At 27.9% G+C, this 21,494-nt stretch overlaps 2 protein-coding genes across 5 annotated transcripts; one reads left to right on the top strand and one right to left on the bottom strand.

Moving 5' to 3' along the window:
• Nucleotides 1–789: 789 nt before the first annotated feature.
• Nucleotides 790–19,735, bottom strand: LOC135963535 (methylthioribose-1-phosphate isomerase). 4 transcript variants are annotated; one of them, XM_065515442.1, is made up of 6 exons: nucleotides 19,602–19,735; nucleotides 10,014–10,205; nucleotides 2,061–2,296; nucleotides 1,791–1,999; nucleotides 1,561–1,724; nucleotides 790–1,491 (listed from the first exon to the last, which is right to left on the bottom strand). In XM_065515442.1, exons 2-6 carry the CDS (start codon nucleotides 10,143–10,145, stop codon nucleotides 1,162–1,164), a joined length of 1,071 nt encoding a protein of 356 aa, XP_065371514.1. In that variant the 5' UTR covers nucleotides 10,146–10,205; nucleotides 19,602–19,735; the 3' UTR covers nucleotides 790–1,161. The 4 variants fall into 4 exon arrangements, with proteins under 4 accessions (XP_065371514.1, XP_065371517.1, XP_065371515.1 ...); XM_065515445.1 differs by having other exon boundaries at nucleotides 10,014–10,147; nucleotides 19,602–19,698; XM_065515443.1 differs by lacking the exon at nucleotides 19,602–19,735 and adding an exon at nucleotides 10,802–10,917.
• Nucleotides 19,736–20,747: 1,012 nt separating this feature from the next.
• Nucleotides 20,748–21,387, top strand: APC10 (anaphase-promoting complex subunit 10; the record flags this gene model as incomplete). The annotated part of the gene is made up of 1 exon (XM_065505461.1): nucleotides 20,748–21,387. A coding segment is annotated over one exon (582 nt), but the record flags the coding sequence as incomplete, so codon positions are not given.
• Nucleotides 21,388–21,494: the final 107 nt, after the last annotated feature.

Raw genomic sequence — 21,494 nt, 5'->3', positions numbered from 1 at the left:
TATGAAGACTTGTCAGAGCCAATGTAATTAATAGTACGATCATTTTTGGCCGAATGTTTTTGAGTGTTAATCAACGCGCGATTAATTACATTCAACTGGTATCTTTTTATACGGGTAAGTGAGTTTTAATATTTTATTTTCTTTATTTTCATTGTTTTTTGATTAAGACATGTGTTTCATAAATTTTGAATTAGGCTAGTAGGTTAATTATCACATTGTTAAATATCAAAACGAGGAAATGTAAATCATTTATAAATGCATTAAGAAAACGTCATAATCTTAGGGAAAAAATAAAGGTAGTTACTCCGTAAGTCAATTGGAAAATGTTCGAATTTGTATGTATATAATTTAGGAAGTGTTTCCTTTAGAATCGAATTGCGGATCTTCTTGGTATATTAATAAAATACTAGAATCGCCTGGTGGCCGAAATTCGAAAACTTTTAAAACACTTGTTACCACTTTTATGGAAAGAATTTTTAAACAATTTTTTATATTGTGCATATCTAGTTAAAAAAAACCTTTTAAACAATATATGTTTCATCAATATTGGTGAACAATAACATACTTAAAAGTGTACCACAAAAAAACGTGTGGCCTATTTATATATAGGATTATCGATACGTTCTGTATAATTGTCACTGTTTTCATTTCACAAGTTTTTTTTGCACAAGCTCAAATAGTTCCAAGCTTTTTTTTCTTTACCTTAATTATTTCGGACAGATGCAAAATTTCCTGTACCCTTTCAATACATATTATCTAACCAAAAAATAAATAAAACTTCGCAACATGTAAATTATTCACTTATTGAGAATAAAAATAAATTTGTATATTTTATTTTTTTTAATGTACTTAAATTTTAAGCATATTTTTCCAATATTTTTGTGATCGATATCTATTTTCTAGCCATAATCTGCAGTATGTTTTAATAATAATAATTTTTTTGAACCATAATTGTATCAAAAAATACGTATTGTTTGTATATATAGTAAGTTTCGCATGTTAACAATATCACAACTAAGTGTAAAGAAATTTTATATAAAAAAATGGTGCTGTTTAAATTCTAAATACTTTAGGTTTAATGTAAAGTTAATAGTTGAGAGAAAATGTTTAGAAGGAAGGGAAAGTTTCTTAAGTCTAACAAACGATAAGAGACAACATTGTTTAGAGTTCTAATAAAGCGCTTATTTCGTCTTTAAGTTTTTGTGGACTAAATACACCACGTTCCGTAATTATGCCAGTAATTAGAGAAGCGGGCGTAACATCAAATGCAGGATTCCAACAGTTAATACCAGGTGCAGCTATTCTATGCTCTCCCACATGAGTCATCTCACGATCAGGTCTCTCTTCAATTATAATATGATCACCACTAGGTATTTGTAAATCAATTGAAGTTAAGGGTGCAGCCACAAAAAATGGTACACCGTGATGTTTGGCCACCACGGCAATTTGATAAGTTCCAATTTTATTGGCTGTATCACCATTAGCTGCTACCTGTAAGTGAAACAATGAAATAAGTATTTTTTTCGAATGATATAAATCTATACAAAAAATAAAACTTACTCTATCCGCACCTACTACTACCGCGGCTACATTTTTTGCACGTAGTAAAGCGGCAACCATACTATCTAATACCAGCGTAGCTGGCAGTTTATCATGTACTAATTCATATGCTGTCAAGCGAGCTCCTTGATTATATGGTCTTGTTTCAGTGCAATATACATGTTCTAGAAGAAAGTTTAAATTTAATAATTTATATAAACATTTTAAGTTTGTATTGTTTAACTACAAACCTAGTTTCTTTAATTCGTGTAATTTTCTAACAACTCCCAAAGCAGTGCCATATCCAGCTGTTGCCAATGAGCCTGTATTACAATGAGTTAATACACGCACGGGTCCGTCTTTATTGGCATTTTCTAGTATAGCTTTTGCACCATTTGTACCAATGGCTTTATTGTCAGATATATCTTTTTGAAGCATTGCTTCAGTGGCATCTAGGAATCTATAAAATTAAATTTCTATTTAATATTCTGTTTTCAGTTATCGAAATATAAAAAAAATACCTTTCTTTCATTATATCGACGGAAATACGTTCATCTTTTGTTAGATCATTGGCCAGGCCAATTAGTTCATCTGCAGCTATTTTCATATTTACTGCTGTTGGTCTTGCCGAGACCAAATAATTTAGTTTACCCTCAATTTCTTGGCGTAAGGATTTTTTTGAGTCGAACGTTTCTGGAAAAATTTCAACAGCCAACGATAGACAGCCAACTATCGCAATTGCAGGAGCACCACGTACCTGTGTTAAACAAATTATATTAAACAATAATATTATTAGGCATATGTAGTTAAATTAAACAAAGTTTTTACAGGTAGTTTTAGTTTATCTATTTTTAATGGCTAATATATATCATTCATTTCACCGTACATCATCCAAGAATTTACTTTAGGTCTTTAGATATTTGGCACACGTATACGCTATGGAACCATTTAGTCATTTATATCTATTGCTGCTCTGATGCAATATTATTGCATTTACGAATGCTCCCTATGAGTGCCAAAAACTAACAAAATCTGAAAACCCAAGGAATATGTTTGGGTGATGTACAGCGGAATAATTGATATGTATTATAATAAATTTTAATGTCAAAAATAAAATTTTTTAATAAAAATTACAAAATTTATAATAATTTTAATAGTCATAGGGTAACATGTATACGAACATGTATTCTGACAGTACTGATTTTTTGATATAGCCAAATTTCGATAGGGTATGAGGTTTCCTGCAGGGTTTACAAAAAATGTTTTTAATTTTTTATTTTTTTTTTTGTTTGATCAAGATAGAATGTTTTTTGGAATAAAATACTGAAATTTTCTTCGCGATTTCCAATCTTATGTCAAAACTATTTTATATTATCAAAGCCTTAAGAAAAATTCCATTGAAATACGTTTTTTGAGGCTTTTGGAAGTCTAACCCAAAAATTAAGCCAAAAAATATAAAATTTTCTTTAGAAATTTAACATTAATTAGGAAGTCAGAACATACATAAAAGTGCAACAAATTAATAAAAGTTACATGTCACGGTTTAATTCCTTTAATGCCATCTGTAGGAGTTTCCGTTTTGAGGATGAAGAGTTATCGATAGAACACCTCACCTGTCTTTGCCCGGATCTCACGGGGATAAAGACCGAGACAATATGCAGTCTGGGGACAAATCACGGTATTCAATATCGAGTGCACGTTCGTTTAGAGAAAATTTTCGATGGCCGATCGAGTAAATACGTTTCGATAACGACAGCCGTGATCCACGTTAACTACATTTCGATGACAAAGTACTCGATTTCGAATGCGGTGATTTGGCCCCTGTTTCTGCACAACCTGACAGGATCTGAAGACGGGGAATATTTGGAAGTCGAATTCGTTCAGCCTTGCATGTAAAAGTCCTGATTGCTTGACAATTTGACAATTGAGCTATAACTTGGACTAAACAGTAGACATATATGGATATCACAGATAAGATAAGAATAGAGTTTATTTATTATGATCATAGATGGGGGTAGTGTACTAATTTTGCAGTTTGCACTAATACTCAGTGATAGTGCAAAATTAGTGCAATCATTTTGTTCATATTTAGTGCTGAGTTGAAAATTAGCAGCCTCACTAAACATTAGTGATAGTTAGTTAAAAAATTTTGCACTCAAAATTAAATTAGTTGATTTAAAAAATGCAATCATCAGTTTATTGCAACTTTTTATTCAGCACTAATTTGAGTGCAACTTTAAATTGTGCACTAAATTTGTAAGTTCAAAATTGTTTAAGTTTATTTCTGTGCACTAATTTAAAACTTAAGACTAATACTTCATTAAAAATAACAAAAAATATTTAAAATTTATATTTTTCGAATTTGGATTCAACAATTTCATGACTACTCATTTTTGAAAATTTAGTGATAGTATGTTTAATGCAGCTTTTTTTAAAATTTTGCACTAATTAATTGTAGTGCAGATTTTGCACTAAATCTTCGTTTAGTGATAGTTAAAAAATTATCACTATCACTATTTTTTTAGTGCTAGTTATGAAATAAGCATTATCACTAAAGCTGATAAAAAAATAGTGCAAACTAAATTTTTTGTAATTTTAGTGAGTGTAGTGCAATGCTGATTTCAATCAACATTTAGTGCACTATCCCAACTATGATTATGATATTATAAAAAAAAAAAAAATAATACAATTTCAGCTTGTATGAATATTTATTTTATTTATTTATTTATTTACAAGTTTTAAATACATAATTAATTATGTATATAAAAATAAAGTAAGGTACTAACAACAAAGGTTTTCGACCTAATATTTTTTGCATGAATATTTTTGTCATAATTTTAAAAAATATTCTCTGAATTTTTTTTTGTTTTTCCAAATATTTTAATTAAATTGCAACCAAACCAGAACTAGACTCGACATATTGATGTATCTATCATGTTTGTAAGTTATTTGGGGTCTTCGGAAAGTTAATTTTAACAAACAGGCGGACATAGCTATATATAGAATATATCACACACTCTACCGAGTTTTAATGAATTTTAAATAAAAACATTCCGAAACCAATTTATATCATGTTAAAAGCATTACGATCGACAAATACTATATGAGAACGGTATAGTTTTAAAATTATTTTTTGAATATTGAAAATTCCTCAAATTAATAGGTAATTTATTCCATATACGAGGCACTCTGACCAGAAAATATCATTCATAAGTAGAACAGGCAATACGTGGTACAATAATCTGTACATTCCTACTTGATCTAGAAAAGTGAAAAGCATTCCGCGAGTTAGGTGGTGTCGTACTTACTATAAACTATAAAAAATCCAAATTCTACAAATTTTCGAAATGAACAGGGCTGAAGCACCTTGTTCTTAATATGCAATGGCAAATAAATGTCAACATTAAACAATCTACTAAGCAAAAAGCAAAACAGCTTGAAAAACTTGCCCTGTTCATAACAATATTTTGGCAGTACGAACATACATATATACATTTAGTAAACAAATAATGAATTGTTTATTTTCAAATAGAAGATCTATATTTGATTTATATACAGACAAAAGCACACAATCCAAAGTAATCATGAATCACTTAAAGAACATTTTAAGTAAAAGTTAAATAAAAATCAACTAACTATAGGACAATATTTGCATACTTCAAGTGATAAACAATAACAAAAATCAACAAAAGAAAAGTCAACATACATGCTTAAAAAGTACTTTAAAGAAAATATTAAGCTTTCATTCTAAGTTTCGTTTACAATGAAATTGTTTTTTATATAAATTAGTTATTGCTGGATGGGAGACCCCAGGTACTTATTCAAGTCAACCATTTGGGGGTAAATAAAGTAAAATTTATTGAACATTTTTTCTTTTTATATTAAAACTTTTTGGATTTGGAGTAATCCGCACCTGGGAGACCCAGACCCATCTTTGATAACAATTTCTTTATAAAAATTCTTGTTATATACATATAAGGGATTTCTGCATAGAATAAACGCATAGAACGGAAGGAGAGAGTAAAAAATTACTCGTTTCACACATACGGGTGATACAAAAACAAAATACATGTAATACATTCTCATGAATTAGGTTTCTGACAACAAACTTCGATTTTTAGCTCTCAGTTACCTATCTAGTCGTTGTCTATGGTTTTCTGTGTTATAAAAATATCAACACTTATGTTTTCATGTTGATTATGATGTATTCAAAATTTTACAAAAAAGATAGACAACAAACAGACAAATATAAAGTGCAAAAGACAAATAATAAACATTTATACATCTGTTATTTAAATGAGTTACAAAAGAATACATTCATTAATATAAATACTTTTTCACAATTTAAACTAAGAAACTGTAAACTAAAAATATTAAAAACCTGACATGTTATAAATAGAACAAATATTGCTGGATCTTCTACATATGTATAACAATAATGTATGTCAGTAAGATTTATTTTAATTTTTAAAAATTAAAATGTATGTGCATACTTTCAAATGAAAGAGTTCTTAAAAATACCTGACATCTGTCATATGCATATGTATATGACGTTCATCATTTTTAAAATTGTGAAAGCATTTTTGAGATTTAAATTATAGTGTCTAGCGCATATGGATGGTATAAATTGTTATTTGTTGAGTAATTAGTAGGTAAATTGATAATTTTTAATTGTTTAAGTATTTTATTATTTCGCTTTCTTTTTGCATTAAATGCTTTTACATTATAGAAATATCGTGTAATCACTTTATTGGTATAATCTTCTGTATGAATGATTTGTTAGGCGCTTTGAAATTTGCAAGAATTTAAACAATTTTTGGTAAATAAAAATTATATTAACGACAATTTATTTTTGATTTGATTTTTTTTTTTAAATAAATACATTATTTTTAGTTTTTATAGGTTTATTTTTTTAGAAAATACCAACATTAACAAATTCTATTTTAAATATTCTCAGTGTTTTAATGGATGTAGTAAATGATGAATTATTTAAAATAAAAATAAACTTACACAAACGAACATGAATGAATTGTTGTTTAACAAAAAAAATAAGTATTTTAAGCATTTGAAAAATACCTTAATTGAAATCACATTATGGTAATTTGTTTGCTTATTATTGTATGTTGATGAATAAGTAGCCAAATTTCATTATTTTACAATTGCTAGATATAAGAATTAATTGTTCAAGGGGGTGGGTATATTGTAAAACAAAACTGCGAATTTTTTTATTTTTGTTTTATAATAAGCTTTTTATTTTATTGTACTAGTAATCTTAAAGTAGTTTGTTTTTTCTTAACAAATACAAAAATAGATAAAAAAATCTCTTTCAGATTAGCGAAAAATCTAGAGATGATAAAAAGGTGTCGCAAAATGTTTTTTAAGTCTTGTTTTAAATTTGTATTATTTTTTAAAAATATTTTTTCGTTTTTTTATCGGCCATAACCTCGAATTGGATATTGGTTGGACAGCACAACTTTTCTCAACGTTTTTGGAATCTTGTCATAACTAATATCCTTTTTCAGGCTCAGTACGATAGGTACCAAAGTAGTCGCATATGCTGACGACATTGTGCATCTTATTAAAGGAAAGTTCCTTACAATATGTGAACTCATGAAACCGAATATCTTGGCGTAATTCTAGGCTCTAAGTTCTCGTGGAAATCTCGCCTTCTATATTTGTAAGAACACTTTTGGGAAGATATGGGGTCTTAAAGATTTTATTGTACACTGGATGCACACTAAAAACACACCTTTCCATTATAAGCAAGATACTAGCCTGTCTTCCAAATATGGCCTACGACTTAGAGTCAGATGGTGCCATCCTATAAAACATATGCAGAGTAAAATTTTTGTTAGGACCTTTGATTCAGAATACCGACAAGGGATGATTGATCCCCGAACTCGGTCTTTTGGGACGATGAGATTTCAATCTACACTGGTTCAAAGACATAAACGGGCAGGGGAAATTTCTCTGATGAACTGGACCAATACCGTGGTCCAAACAGAGGCCTATAGCCTCGATAAAACCGAGAAGAATCCGGGAATTAAATCCCAAAAATTTGCCTATTAATATAAAGACAGCCTTGCGATAATAAATGCCCTTAATGGGTTCCAGGTCATAAGGGCATCCGGGGAAAATAAATCTCTTATGAATGCGCAACATGGTCATTCACACTCCATTAGCTTCAATATCAAATTTGATAGATGAATGTGAGTTTAAAGAGACGGTATTAATGAGGTCTAACATCACCACTTGTAGAATATCCAGAATGCTCTAGCTCACTCTGGCAAAGGATAGGACCAGTACTCTTTTGACACTTGGGCACATGTCGAAACGTATGGGTTACCCATGTTACAACGATTGTACAATTTATTTAGATGAGGAAGAGGAAGAATCGGTACAACACCTTCTATGTGACTGACCTACTTTACAATGACGCAGACTAATACATCTTCGATCAGGTCCTTTCATGATCTGGCCATATTAGTCAGAAGTATGATTATCAGAATACACGAATGTTCGCTGAGTGATAAAATTTAAGCTCAAAGTGAAGAGTCAGATTTAATAAAATATTCTTTCAATAAATTTCTACTTTGAGATAGTAATATAACAAACATTTATGTGAAAAGCACAAATATTACTTTATGATTACAAATTTATAGAGTCCGATCGAAAGTGGTTTTTTCTCAAACGTCATTATTTGGCCTAATTCGAAGCAAACCGAAACTGTTAAATAAATTATTTCATGTTTCTGTTCATTTGTATGTGCCATTCATCCCGACCTTGTACCTTGTATTCCATTCATCTTATAACAGACATTTTTTGACGGAACAGTTTCTATGGATAATTTCTATATCTAATGTTGTTAAAATGTTTCGAAAGGCAAGAGTCCGCATGAAAGTGTTAAATATATCTTTCGAAAAATTTACTATAAAAAACTTTAAGGTCAAGCAAGCTGTCTAAAGAAAAAGTTTTTTTTAAAGATATCATTAGGAAAAGTATATTAAATATTAAACACAAAAGTTTAAGAATGTATGGTCGGAAAACAATTTTAAACATTTAGTATGAAAATCATAGTGTTTCTAAAAAGGCCCCAAATCATACAGAAAAATACACATAGAGCGGAAACTCGAAAAAAACTAAAACCACAAAAATTATTTGTTTTTGTTTTCACATAGTATTTTTTACTAATACATTTTCACCAGTTGGGTTTTTGACAACTGTGTTAGGTCTTTATTAGGGTATTCAATTAATCGGGTTTCTGATTTAATCGGTTAATCGAGCAAATAATTAATTGAGGTTTAGATTTAATCGGTTAATAATCGGTTAAATTTAAATTATTCGATTAACCGAATAATTTCCATTTTATTTTAAATTGAAAAGAAAAACAAGAATTTTGTGTATTTATATAAGCATTTTGTTAATAAAAAGAACAAAAACATAAAAAACGAACAAAACATAACATTTCAACAAAACAATAAATAAACATGTGATTTTTTAGGATTTTAAGGAGATATTCTGAAATAATCTTTTAAAAAAGAATGTAATTTAAATGATTTTTTTAGTTTTAATAAAACTTGATCTGACTGATTGTAGATGTTGGAGAAATCGAAAGTAAGGCATGATAAAGAATATCCAATTTCTCAGTTATTTTTTTAGTTTTTTCTAATCATATAAAATCTTCCATCATACCATGGATTTTTTTAGATTTTAAATACTTTAATACTTTCTTTAAGTTGTGATAAAAGACTCGTTTCAGTAATGTCTTCAGTTTCGTCTATTACCATATCGTCCTCCGACTCATTAGGACAAAAATCATCATAGAACATTTCGGTTAATCGGTTAATCGACACAACTTAATCGGTTTATTCGTTATTTGAAAATCGCCAATTTTGAATTATTCGAACAGTTAACCGTCCAAAATTAATCGGTTAACCGATTAACGGTTAATCGATTGAATACCCTAGTCTTTATATACTTATCTATGCCCTAAATGTTGACTTTATAAAAAGTTAATATTACTTTAATACTTATTAGTTAAGTTTTTTTAATGTATAAATAATTGTAAAATGTATTTCCTATTTTCTATGAAAATTTGTTGTATAGAACTTCGATTATAAAAACATTCCTCTAGCACGTGTTGCGTTTGTGATGGCAAAGGTTATCGCTATGAAGATACTAAAGAAATTCGGAAGCACATTTTTAGGCTTATTCTAAGTTTCAGAATTAGTCTAAAAGGGTTGTTGTTTTATAAATGTCTATAAAAGATGTTTAAAAATATATATTTTTCATACAATTAATGTGTGCTTTCTTTATATTTAAAAACAGTTTTATTGTATAAAAATACAATTATCTCACATATATTTTGAAATGTGTTAAAAGTATAAGTAATCAGGCAATGATTAAAACATTTACTTAAATTTTTTATTTAATCTGAAGCATATTACTAACTTATAAACAAAAAAATAACTTACCTGCATTTTATTAATAACCTTCCAACCATCTTCTACACCTTTTACCGATAAATATTTCGATTGGACCGGAAGTAGTAACTGATCGAGTATTTCCAATTTACCGGGTATATATTTAATTGATTGTAAAGTCATTTCTACAATTAAATATGTATTAGAAATAAATAATTACGTAGACAAGAAGAACCAATAAAACTGAAATTAATTATAAAACAACGAAATAGAATAATAGCAATTGATAAATAATTTAATTTAAAAAGAAATAAGTCACAACAATTGAATATTATTTAAAATATGTGTGGTTGTATTGAATAATTTGAGAGAAACATGCGTGGCGATAAATATTTAAATTCAATTCATATAAAAAAATAGGAAAATCACTAATAAGAATTTATCAATTTGTTGTTAAATCTCGTGCCAAGAATAAAATTTAAAAAAAATATATGTATATATAAAAACACTTTCACATGAATGGTTCGACATTAATGATAATTGACTCGAGTTTATTTTAACAAAAAAAAAAAAAAAAAAGATAATTATTAGAAGATAGTGAACATATTTTCCTATAAAATAACAACAACCGAACTACAAAAAGATCTACGGAACATAAAAGCATTTATTAATTATTTTCAAGATTATCATTTTTTAAAGAATAGGTTTTTCTGAGCATATCAAGTTAAGAGATCAATGACCATTTTGTTTTCTCATATTTAGAAACTGTTTAAATTATCAAAATCTATTGATGCGCAATGTCAATATATCACAAAATAATTTTTAATTTATTTTCCCACCAGATATGTTAAACAAATTTAAAATTCCGCACGATTGATACCGTTAAACGTTTTAAATTCAACTAAATATTTTTCTCAACATGTCATTTCGAAAATGTTTTCCTACTAAATGAACTAGTCAAGTACTATATCTTTAAAAAAAATGAGCGCATTTAAGTGATTACAGTACTCATCTTTTAGTACACTACTTTCTAATACATATTAACATCTATTCATCATTCTCAGGATGTCTGATTAAAATCAGAACTTTAAAAGAATTTTACAGTTGATTGTAATTTAAATAAAACTAAATTCTCATTTACATTGTTAATAATATTTGAATTTCAGTTAGTATTAGTACAAAGAAATTATTATTATCTTTGAAAATATTATTTAAACCTAAATGAATTCATTGTTTAAAGGTTTTGTTGAGATTAAATAAAATGTAAAAAAAAACAAATTTTATAGGCAGCAGTAGTGGTGTTGGTGCATTGAAACATAAATAAAAGAGAGATAAGCCTTTTCCCTATCTCTTAGAATGCCGTTTCAAGAGTGTCAAGCATTTAGTTCTGCCGTCATACAAACACATCTTGCCATTAATCTGTTTTAATGTCAACATTTAAATATTAAAAAATATGTATATTTTTGCTTGGTATTTTATTGATATTATAGCAAAAGTTTTGTTTATTTGTCGATGATGGCGCAAAAAAAAACAAAATCATAATGTGTATAATGAATGTATAACAATATTTAAAACCATGAAAGATCTTATCTTTGAGAACAAAATGTAAATATTAAATTAAAAATAAGTGTTTTTCGTAATAAATAGTATTTAAAGCACTTGACAACATTTGTTGTACGCAGAGTTAAGAACAACAATTTTAATCTTTGCTTTTGGGCGAGTAAATAAAAAAAATAATTTATAATACAAACAATGGTAAAAATAAATTAATTTTTGAATTTTAAATACATTTTTGTAAATACTAGATACATCTTTAAATAAATTAAGCAAGGAGCATAAAGGCTACTTTTTCCCATTATTTATTTTCATTATTTCAAAAAGATATTTATTCGAATTGAAAAATATGTGAAAAACTTCTCAAATTTAGTTTTTCTTATTGTAATAAAATATAATATTTTATGATTTTTTAAGCATCAAAGTGTAAGGGCATATAAGGAAAATCAAAAATGATGGAGAATAATTGCATCTGAGTTCAGATGGCTTGTATTTCATTTTACTTTTCGAAATCAAAAATATTTGTGACACATATCGGAAAACCCCAGAAAAAACCTTGTGAATACGAATCTATCACCTTTTAAAGTTATAGTCATTTTAAAGTTGAAAATTTTAAAAAATGCTTTATTTTTTTGCCCTCTATAGCTTTATATTACATGTTTTGAAATAAATAAATTAAATGAATCTGTATTAACAGTTTCAAAATCAATCAAATCCAATATAAATTGGATTCACTAGATTTTTACATTTTAATAAATTGCGATCAATAAATGAGTTTTTACATAAAATTTAAAGTGCTCTAGAATTTCGAAATTCACTTTAGGTTTTATATGGGTTTAAAATGCATATCTTTTATATCTGTACTAACAGTTTCAAAATCAATCAATTTATGTTGATAAATTAGAGTCACTAGATTTTTACATTTTTATAGCCGGGACGTAACGATAAATTGCTATCAATAATTGCATTTTAATAACTTTAGAAATTGTTAGACCTATTTTAATTTTTGATCAAATCATAGATTTAAACGTTATTTCTAGAAATCCGTTTCTGATCAAAACAGAATATAGAAAATCGTCCTTGAAAAAATTAATCTCAAAAAAACATCTTCCATTTTCCAAAGATTTTCCTTAAATATAACCCATTAAACGATTAAAAGCATATATAACATTCAGAATGGGACCATAGGGGTGACTTGATATAATTAAAATTTCGAGATACATTTGAAAAAATGTATTTACGTGTTAGTGAATATTTTGTATAACTAAGACCCCTTTCACACTAGGCAACAACAAAACAGCATGCTAAATTTTCTTCTCCTCAACTCGACATTAACTCTGGTATCTACAACAGAGGTTCGCAAAAATAAATCCTCTCACCAACACATTCAATTCTTTATTTTATTCAGTGCACCTACAAACACACAAATACAAAAAAAAACCGAAAAAATAAAGAAAAAGTAATACAGCAGTGCCCATGCGTATTCCTAGTTGTCTCGTTGAGTGGACAACGACTACTAAAATGTAAGAGCATAAGAATACGTGTGATTTTATTTTCCACAATTGTGGTATGGGCTGCGCATGTCTGATCTACAAGCACAAGAGACTTGCGCAACTAAATTGCCTAGTGTGAAAGGGGTCTAACTAGCTGTTGGCAGCCTGTGTTGCGACGTTGCGAGGGTTTCAGAAAATATTCATAATATGTACATAAGTTTTGTACGTATACTAGTTTAGATTAGAAAAGTTCACTTTCACATTATCATTAACATAATGAATGAATTTTTTGAGAAGTTGATACGAATTTTCAATACCGATCTGAGTTCAATTGCAAATTCTGCTGTCAGTAAAATTTAAGAAAATTTTCCAATGAAACAATTTTCCATCTACTAATGTTACACATTCTACCATAGACTTATGGCGAAACTATTAGAACGGTCATTGTTGTTTAAAAAATTAAGGTCGTAAAAGTGAATGTACCTACAATATATTGGACACATTTTAACGTTTTACGATGATTATAATACGGACATATGGACATAATTCTTGATGATCGCAAATTAAATTTTTACACATTTGAAGTCACTACGATAATTTTAACACCATATTTGTTGGAAATCCCAGTAAGAATCTTATGAATGTTTTGTTCTAAGATTTGGTAGATAAGTATGGTAACATACCTATAATAAATAAGATTTTTAACAAATATGGAAATGTGCCTGAACTTCGTCTAAGAATCCACGATTTAACAGTGATACTAAATATGAATTCAAAAATTAAATATTAGTAAATTTGTTATTTAATATTAACATCAAATATTTAAACTTTACTAACATTTGCAAAATTCTAACTTAAAGAGTAAAAGTAAAGCTCTGTAATAATTAGGCAACCATTGTCAACTTCCGGGAAATAATCTATTTACCACTTTAAATATGGGAATGTATTTTCCTTATTTTTATCAGTTTCTGTTTCTAAATATAAAATTTTCTGCAATTGATGTAAGTATTTATCCATAAAATTAAATTCATTACTTTTTTTAAATTATCACTTCTATCCACTTAGAAGTGCACTAATTAAAAAATCTTTTCCAAATGGAAGAAATGTTAAGAGAAACATCTGTGCCAAATTTCATTGGTTCTCGATGCAGAATGCTTAAAATTCATTTACATATACAGGTAGGCCTCCATTTACGCGGTTTGTTGGGACCAAAAAAATAGCGTGTAAATCAAATTCGCGTAAAACGAGGTTCTAATTTAGAAAGAAATGCTTTTGTGGGGCCAATAATTTTTTATTTCGCGTAAAACAATATATCAGTCACATAACAAAAAAGAAATTGTGACCTAAAAATCGCGTTAAATAGAAAACACAAAAATATCGTCACCTTAAATGAAAGCGGACGTAACTACACAAAAATTCAAAATCGAGTTTTTGATTGATTGAACAATTGCCAAGAATACTCTATTATTATTGATTTTATAACGTATCCTGTAAAAACAATAAAAATGTAGTTACGTCCGTTTGCATTTAAGCCGACGATATATACTTTAAGTAAACTTATATGTACTTTTAAAAACATAATTAAAATAAAAGTGAAGTAATTAATAGAAAATTAAGGAAAAAATTTCAATTAAAAAAACAAAATATTCTAATACATAAAAGAGATCAAAACATAACAAAAAATTCATAAAAATTAACGAAGTTTTCAAAAAAGAAATCTGTTATTCGCTTGTGTTTTCTCGTTTCTTGTTGTCTGTTGCCGGGTTATATAAAAATCGTGTAAAAAAAGTCGCGTATTTGAAAAAATTGTCGCTAATTTCAGTTCGCGTTATATCGAATTCGCGTAAATAAAGTACCGCGTAAATGGAGACTTACCTGTATCACCAAAATGTCAAAAATGTTGTTTCCATTGTTTGAGCTGTCATTAGTTCATATAGCTAAACACATCGATACTGATCGATACTTTAATGCTCATAATTATGAATTTAACAAAGTCTTGATTTATCATAACGCTGCCTCATCCATCATATTCTTGAGATAGGTATATAGATTTTTATAAGATAATCTGATCTATCTTCGACATCAATGCTTAATTAAACGTACTTATATGAATCGTACAAATAAACAAACTTTAGCTAATACATTCCGAGTGCCTACTTAACGAATTGTTATTCATATATAGATACTAGGGTATTCATTCGAATAATGATCGTTCGATTAATCGAATAATTTCTTACGAATAATTATTCGAACAATTTAAAAATGGCCATTTTCGAATAACGAATAATTCGAACAATTTTATGTAGAATAATCGAATAAAACGAATAAATGTTCATATATATTTAAATTTCTTAAAAAAAATTTCAAATTTAAATAAGTAATAATGACTCACAAAAATTGTATTGTTTCTGAAATTCGACAAATAACTAAAGACAAAGGGACTTTCGATCACTGTAGATGAGTGTTCCAATAGCTCCTTCTATAAATATATAAATATTACTGCAAGAAGTTACAATTCTAAAAACAAATCTTTTAAAATTTTTAACTTATGACTTGAACCAATGAAAATAAAATGTACGGAATAAAATATTTGTTATTCAGCTGGCAAAATATTAGAACAATCGAAATTAATAATCAAAATTTTAACATAGATTAAAATGGAGTTGAATGTGATGGAGAATGTGATTTAGAAACGGTCGTTGAAAGTGATATTGAGGATGACATTTATAATGATTACATAGAAATAGAAGAAAACTAACGTTTTGTAGCAAGAAAAGCATGGAGTTCTTCTTATACATGATTTTGAACATCGTTGAACTTCTTTGTGTAAGATGGTAATAAACTTTTTGCGTATTTGTAAATGCGTCAATCATTCTTTACTTCAAATTAGCCACGTTCACTGACAATGATATCAAACATTGGACATATCCCCTGTATTGTTTAATTCCCTAAGACCACGTTATTAAGCAAAGATTCGGTAACGTTGATAGAGCTTGATGTATAATACAATTTGTTGTAAATAATTAAAAATTGTGAATAATTAATTTACTATAGAATTAGTTACTCAATTTAAAACCCGAATTAATGAACGACATAAAAGAGTTCTTAATACGTTTATATTGTATTTGAATTCAGGATCCTGTCCAACTATCTCAAGTTTTTTAAAGCATACGGAAACGGAAACTAAAGGGTTTGCTAGTTGTTGTCGCCACGGGCAAAACTAGCTAAATTATTTCAGTGTTGTTAATGTTATAAAATTTTCGTTAAATATTCTTTTACATTTTGTCTGTCATTTTGTTTGTCTTATATTATCATTTATTACAATAGTTACAACTACATTTTATATATTTTTAACACTAAATTGGCTAGCGTGGTGGTTAGTCTTCAGTGCGGAAGACTAATTTAGAATATCTTCAATATTTAACTCTAGTGGTTTCCATAACAAAAAGTAAGCTAGTTTTTAATTAAATTTTTGTTTGTAATTTACATAATTTCCCCAACTAAATAAATATGTGTATTTGTTTGTAGGAATTTTAATATAAGAAACATTGGATAAATAAATTTGTATTAAAATGAAATCCAGTGTCTCTTTATTCAAAGTCCTGTGCAAATCATTAGCGAGGCGGATTCCTCACCCCAACACTAGTCAATTGTTTTGTAAATTGTTCGGCAGGTAATCTGATCAGAATATTTCTGTTGAAAATTTAATGATGGACTTTGTTTTCGAATGTTATTTAACATTATCAATACTTGAATTGTTAACTTTAACGTTATCTTTAACAACAAAATATTAAAAAACCGACATCAAAACTTCATTCTTTACTTTTTTAAAAAAATTTAAATTATTCGAATAATTCGATTAATTTTAAACGTGTGATCGAATTATTCGAACAAGTTAAAATCTCTTATTCGAATTATTCGTTTTATTCGAACAAGAGAAAAATCGAATAATTCGAATACCCTAATAGATACTCATATTCCTATTTTAACAATGATAAAAGTATTCCACCAATATCTGTTAAACGTATATATAAATATATATAAAAATAACAAACTACCTAGATAATTAAAAATACACCCTCCCGATTACAAAAGCTAACAGAAACCAAATAAATATCCATGAATATTGTTACCCCTGCTCCTTTTAATAGTGCTATGGTGGACTAAAATTAATTGATGCTCATCACCAGGGCAACCAAAATTATGCAATATCATATTTTTTGCTGTGCGTCGTATAAACGTATGAGTTAGTTATTTATCCGTTTCAGACAATTTTAAGAATTTTGCCATCGATTTGTTAGTGCATATTTTTGCATATTTTGCTCTTTACAGCATATTTTATCATATTTTGCTTTTTATAGCATATTTTGGCATATTTAGCTCATAACTGCATATTTTTGTTGCATATTTTCTTTTTTTAATTATTTTGTTTTCTTAATATAATTTTATTGTTTGCATTGTAATTTTTCATTTCTATATTTTACTATTTTTCAGGGTCCAATGATAATTGGCCTAAGTTACTTAAAGAAAAAATTAGAATACCCATAATCGCCTTATCTTCATTGAATTTTGGTGGATTTAAGGAGGCTTAATTTCCGTATATTTGAATTAAATTAAAAAAATACAAACACAAATATCAACATTTAACAAATAATAAAAAATACGTAAAAAATGTACCCAGTAAGCACCAAAGTCCCAAAAATTCAAGCACTTGAACATTTTGTTATAATTTGACTTGAATGTAAAAATAATTATGTTTTAAACTTGAAAAATATTTGAAAAATTAAATATTTTTCAAACAAAAAACATATGGCTTAAATTTATATTTCCTTTTTACTGGATAATGATATTGAGATAAAGTGTAATACAACTGCAATTCAATTGTAATTCAATTGCTTGACTATAATTAAAGGCTTGAATTACACTTGCATTCAACTTGAATTCCAGCAAAAATGCTTATTGGGTAAATAAAATTTCAAAATTGTATGTATTATGGACAATTTCTTAACAAAATTTTGGATACATTTTCAAAATACAAAAAAAAAACTTAAGTTTGCTTTAGACAGTTATGGTTAGGCATTGACAGTTTACCATTAATATAAAATTATTAAACAAATGTTCAGAATATTAAGATCTATTGAAAACCTCGCATTCATTGTTCGTTGATAGATTTACACAAATTCTAACGAAGATATTAGATAGATAGAGGAAACAATGCTAAGCGTTTTGCTTGTCTGCTGATACAGCCAGAGTCTCTGACAGGAATCGAACTCGCAACTCTCAGATTGATAGTCCAGCACACTATCTTCTAGTACATCGGGTCACCCATTTTGAGTCCCAATGATAATCACCGCAGTCTTAAATAAAAAATATCATTCAACAATTGTAAGACTTTTTGATAATTCTATTTAAATTTTTGAAGCCGAATTTATTTAGATGTTAACCTAAATACATGATGAATGCTCCAAAATCCATTTAAATTTTTTCACCAAAAAATTAAACACCCAACGAGTTTTTTTTTTTAAATATAATTTAAATGATAAAAAGGTGGTTTTTAAATCTACATGTAGAATAGAAACATTTAGAGAAATTTATGCAGAACATCCTCTCCCTACTAATCCTATACATATTGGGGCACATGAATTCAGAAAGTCAAATATTATCCTAATAATTACTAAACAAATTTGAAGTATTAGACAGTTTAAAATTGAATTGATCAATTGATTAAGATTGTCTAAGAAACTCTACGGAAATTTAAAACAAAGAATTTGAAAACTTAAGTAAATACATAGTAATTTATTGCAATAATAAAATGAATTGAATCAGACTATTTTCATGTATAATTACCAAATTTAATTTATGAGCTCAATATTTATTTTACTTTCTACTTATTTGTTTAATAAAACTTTGAAATTCAACAAAAACCAACTATTTTTAAGTGCATATTTTTTATATTTTAAGAGCATATTTTTCGTTTTTAAGTGCATATTTTATGCGCATAAAACACTTTTTTTAGAGCATATTTTTGGTTGCCCTGCTCATCACAAATGAAATAATATTAATGTTTAACAGAAAACTTGATTGCAAAAGCAAACTACAAGTTACGTGGAGGAAAAATAATAACAAATTATAATGTTGTACCACCACACCACAGGCCAATGAAAACAGAATACACATACTGCTTAGCATTGAAGAATCAACTGGTGGTTGCATGAGGAAAAATGAATTAAAAATAAAATTCAGTACATACATTAATGTTTGTGTTTTTGTGGATAATATATATTATCCACAAAAACACAAATGGCACACACACAAACAGCCATACATACATGGATTATTGATATTCTACTGTGACGTTAAATGGAAAAATGCCAAAAAATTATTGAAAATTGCATCAAATTTAGTGGGTGACACAAGGGGACACGGATGAAATCTATATACTACACACAATACGAACAAACATGGTCAATCTTAGTACATTTTTTCTTTCTTAATTTTATTTTTTTTAAACACAACAAATCGATGCATGCGAATTATTTATAGCAAATTTAAATATGTATGTTACTTATATTTTTATAATTAGAAAACTCACCTGAATTTATTTCAATTAAATATTTCTCTTAAAAAGCTAGACAAGTTGTATAAATTTCTGAAGGAGATCCGTGTGGTGTCACCGGTCTTTATCACTCCTTTTCGATAATGTTTATCTGTTTTGCTTTGTTTCACTTTTCTGTTTTGCATTTTTTTTCTTTTATTTAGTGAAAAGGGTTGCCAAAAATCAATGCAATTTGACAATCACGTCACCAAAGTGATATACTTATTGTGTAAAGCAAAAATAAATTTTTTTAAATTTGTTTTTGTTTTAAATAACTACAAAATTTTCAAATTATGAAAAGCCAATTTTTAAAATTTTGTTTTTGCTTTACACATACATATGGATATATCACTTTGGTGACGTGATTTACAAAATTAGGGCCTAAATCATTTAAAACTTTATTATTTGATTTAAACTGTGGTATAACAGATAAAGAATATAATTTTTAGTATTAAATGGCGTACAGAAAGTCTGCGAGCTAATGTTTGACGATCATACATTCAATTTATGTTAAAAATAGACTCAACGTGTTTATTTTAAAAATGCCCAATCAAATTTCTGGCTTTCCATTATTATTCCTCAAATTGTATGCCTTATGAATGAATGATGCATTAAAACTCATGTATTTTTAATCGTCGATCATGTTTGATAGTTTATTCTTTAATTATAAAAATTTAACTTATAATCTTTTGCCTTCTCTCTCCTAGTTCTGGAGATATAGGACTTTAAAGTGATTATTTTTAACCGTAATGATTTCATGCAATAAACTGTTCTTCGAACAATAGGCAATAGAGATTTCGTGATGACTTTTTAGTAATGTAATTTTTGCAATTCTCTTTTGAATTATCTTTTACAACAATCTATAAGTAATGTCCTTTATTAACAAAAAAAGACCCCTAGTATTTAATTGTAAAATTAAACGAAATAATAATTAACAGTAGTTATCCATCTCTGAAAAATTTTTGTTCTGCATTTGCTTTATTCATTCGCAATATTGTGAATGAATTTTCATATATAGATAATCCATTGTGAATGATTAATTTGCAATTCACCAGGCGTTTGTTTATACATTTTATAATCAACAATTTGCAAATTTAGTGTAGTTTATATAGAATACATAAAATTGTTTTAATTATCAATTAATTCAAAGTGGAGGGCAATAATGAAGAACAGGAAAAAAGCGAAACAAAAGAGGACCCTCTAGATGAAGAACGTCAAGGTCTGGTAAGGGAAGTGGGCAATTTGGCTGTTTGGAGTTTGTCATCGTGCAAACCTGGTTTTGGTGTCGAGCGTTTACGTGACAATATTATGGATACATATTGGCAATCGGATGGTCAACTGCCGCATTTAGTCAACATACAATTTCATAGCAAAACAAAAATTAGCCAAATTTACATATACACCGACTATAAGTTAGACGAAAGTTATACACCATCCCGCATTTCCATAAGAGCTGGATCTAACTTTAATGATTTACAAGAATTACAAATTGTAGATCTAAATGAGCCAACCGGGTGGGTAGCCGTACCAATAAAAGATGGAAGCGTTAAATGTATACGAACATTTATGCTGCAAATAGCTGTTATATCAAATCACCAAAATGGACGCGATACCCACATGCGTCAAATACGCATCCATGCACCAGTTGAGGATCGTCATTATCCCTTAGAACTGTTTGGAAAATTTAGTACTGTTAATTTTCAAAAATTTGCTACTCTGCGGTAAATGCATAATGATTTTTTTTTAATTTTTATTAAATATAAATAAAAACAATCCAAAAAAATTTGTAATACCATGAAATTGAATAAGTTTTCGTATTGAAAAAATAATTTCGATTGCGAAATTATAATAAAATGAACTAGATTTCTTGCCCGATATCGAATACTGTAA

This window comes from Calliphora vicina, chromosome 1 (genome assembly GCF_958450345.1).
Source record: "Calliphora vicina chromosome 1, idCalVici1.1, whole genome shotgun sequence".
Lineage (NCBI taxonomy): Eukaryota > Metazoa > Arthropoda > Insecta > Diptera > Calliphoridae > Calliphora > Calliphora vicina.
Note: the sequence above shows the minus strand (reverse complement) of the source record. Positions and strands in the feature narration are given on the sequence as shown.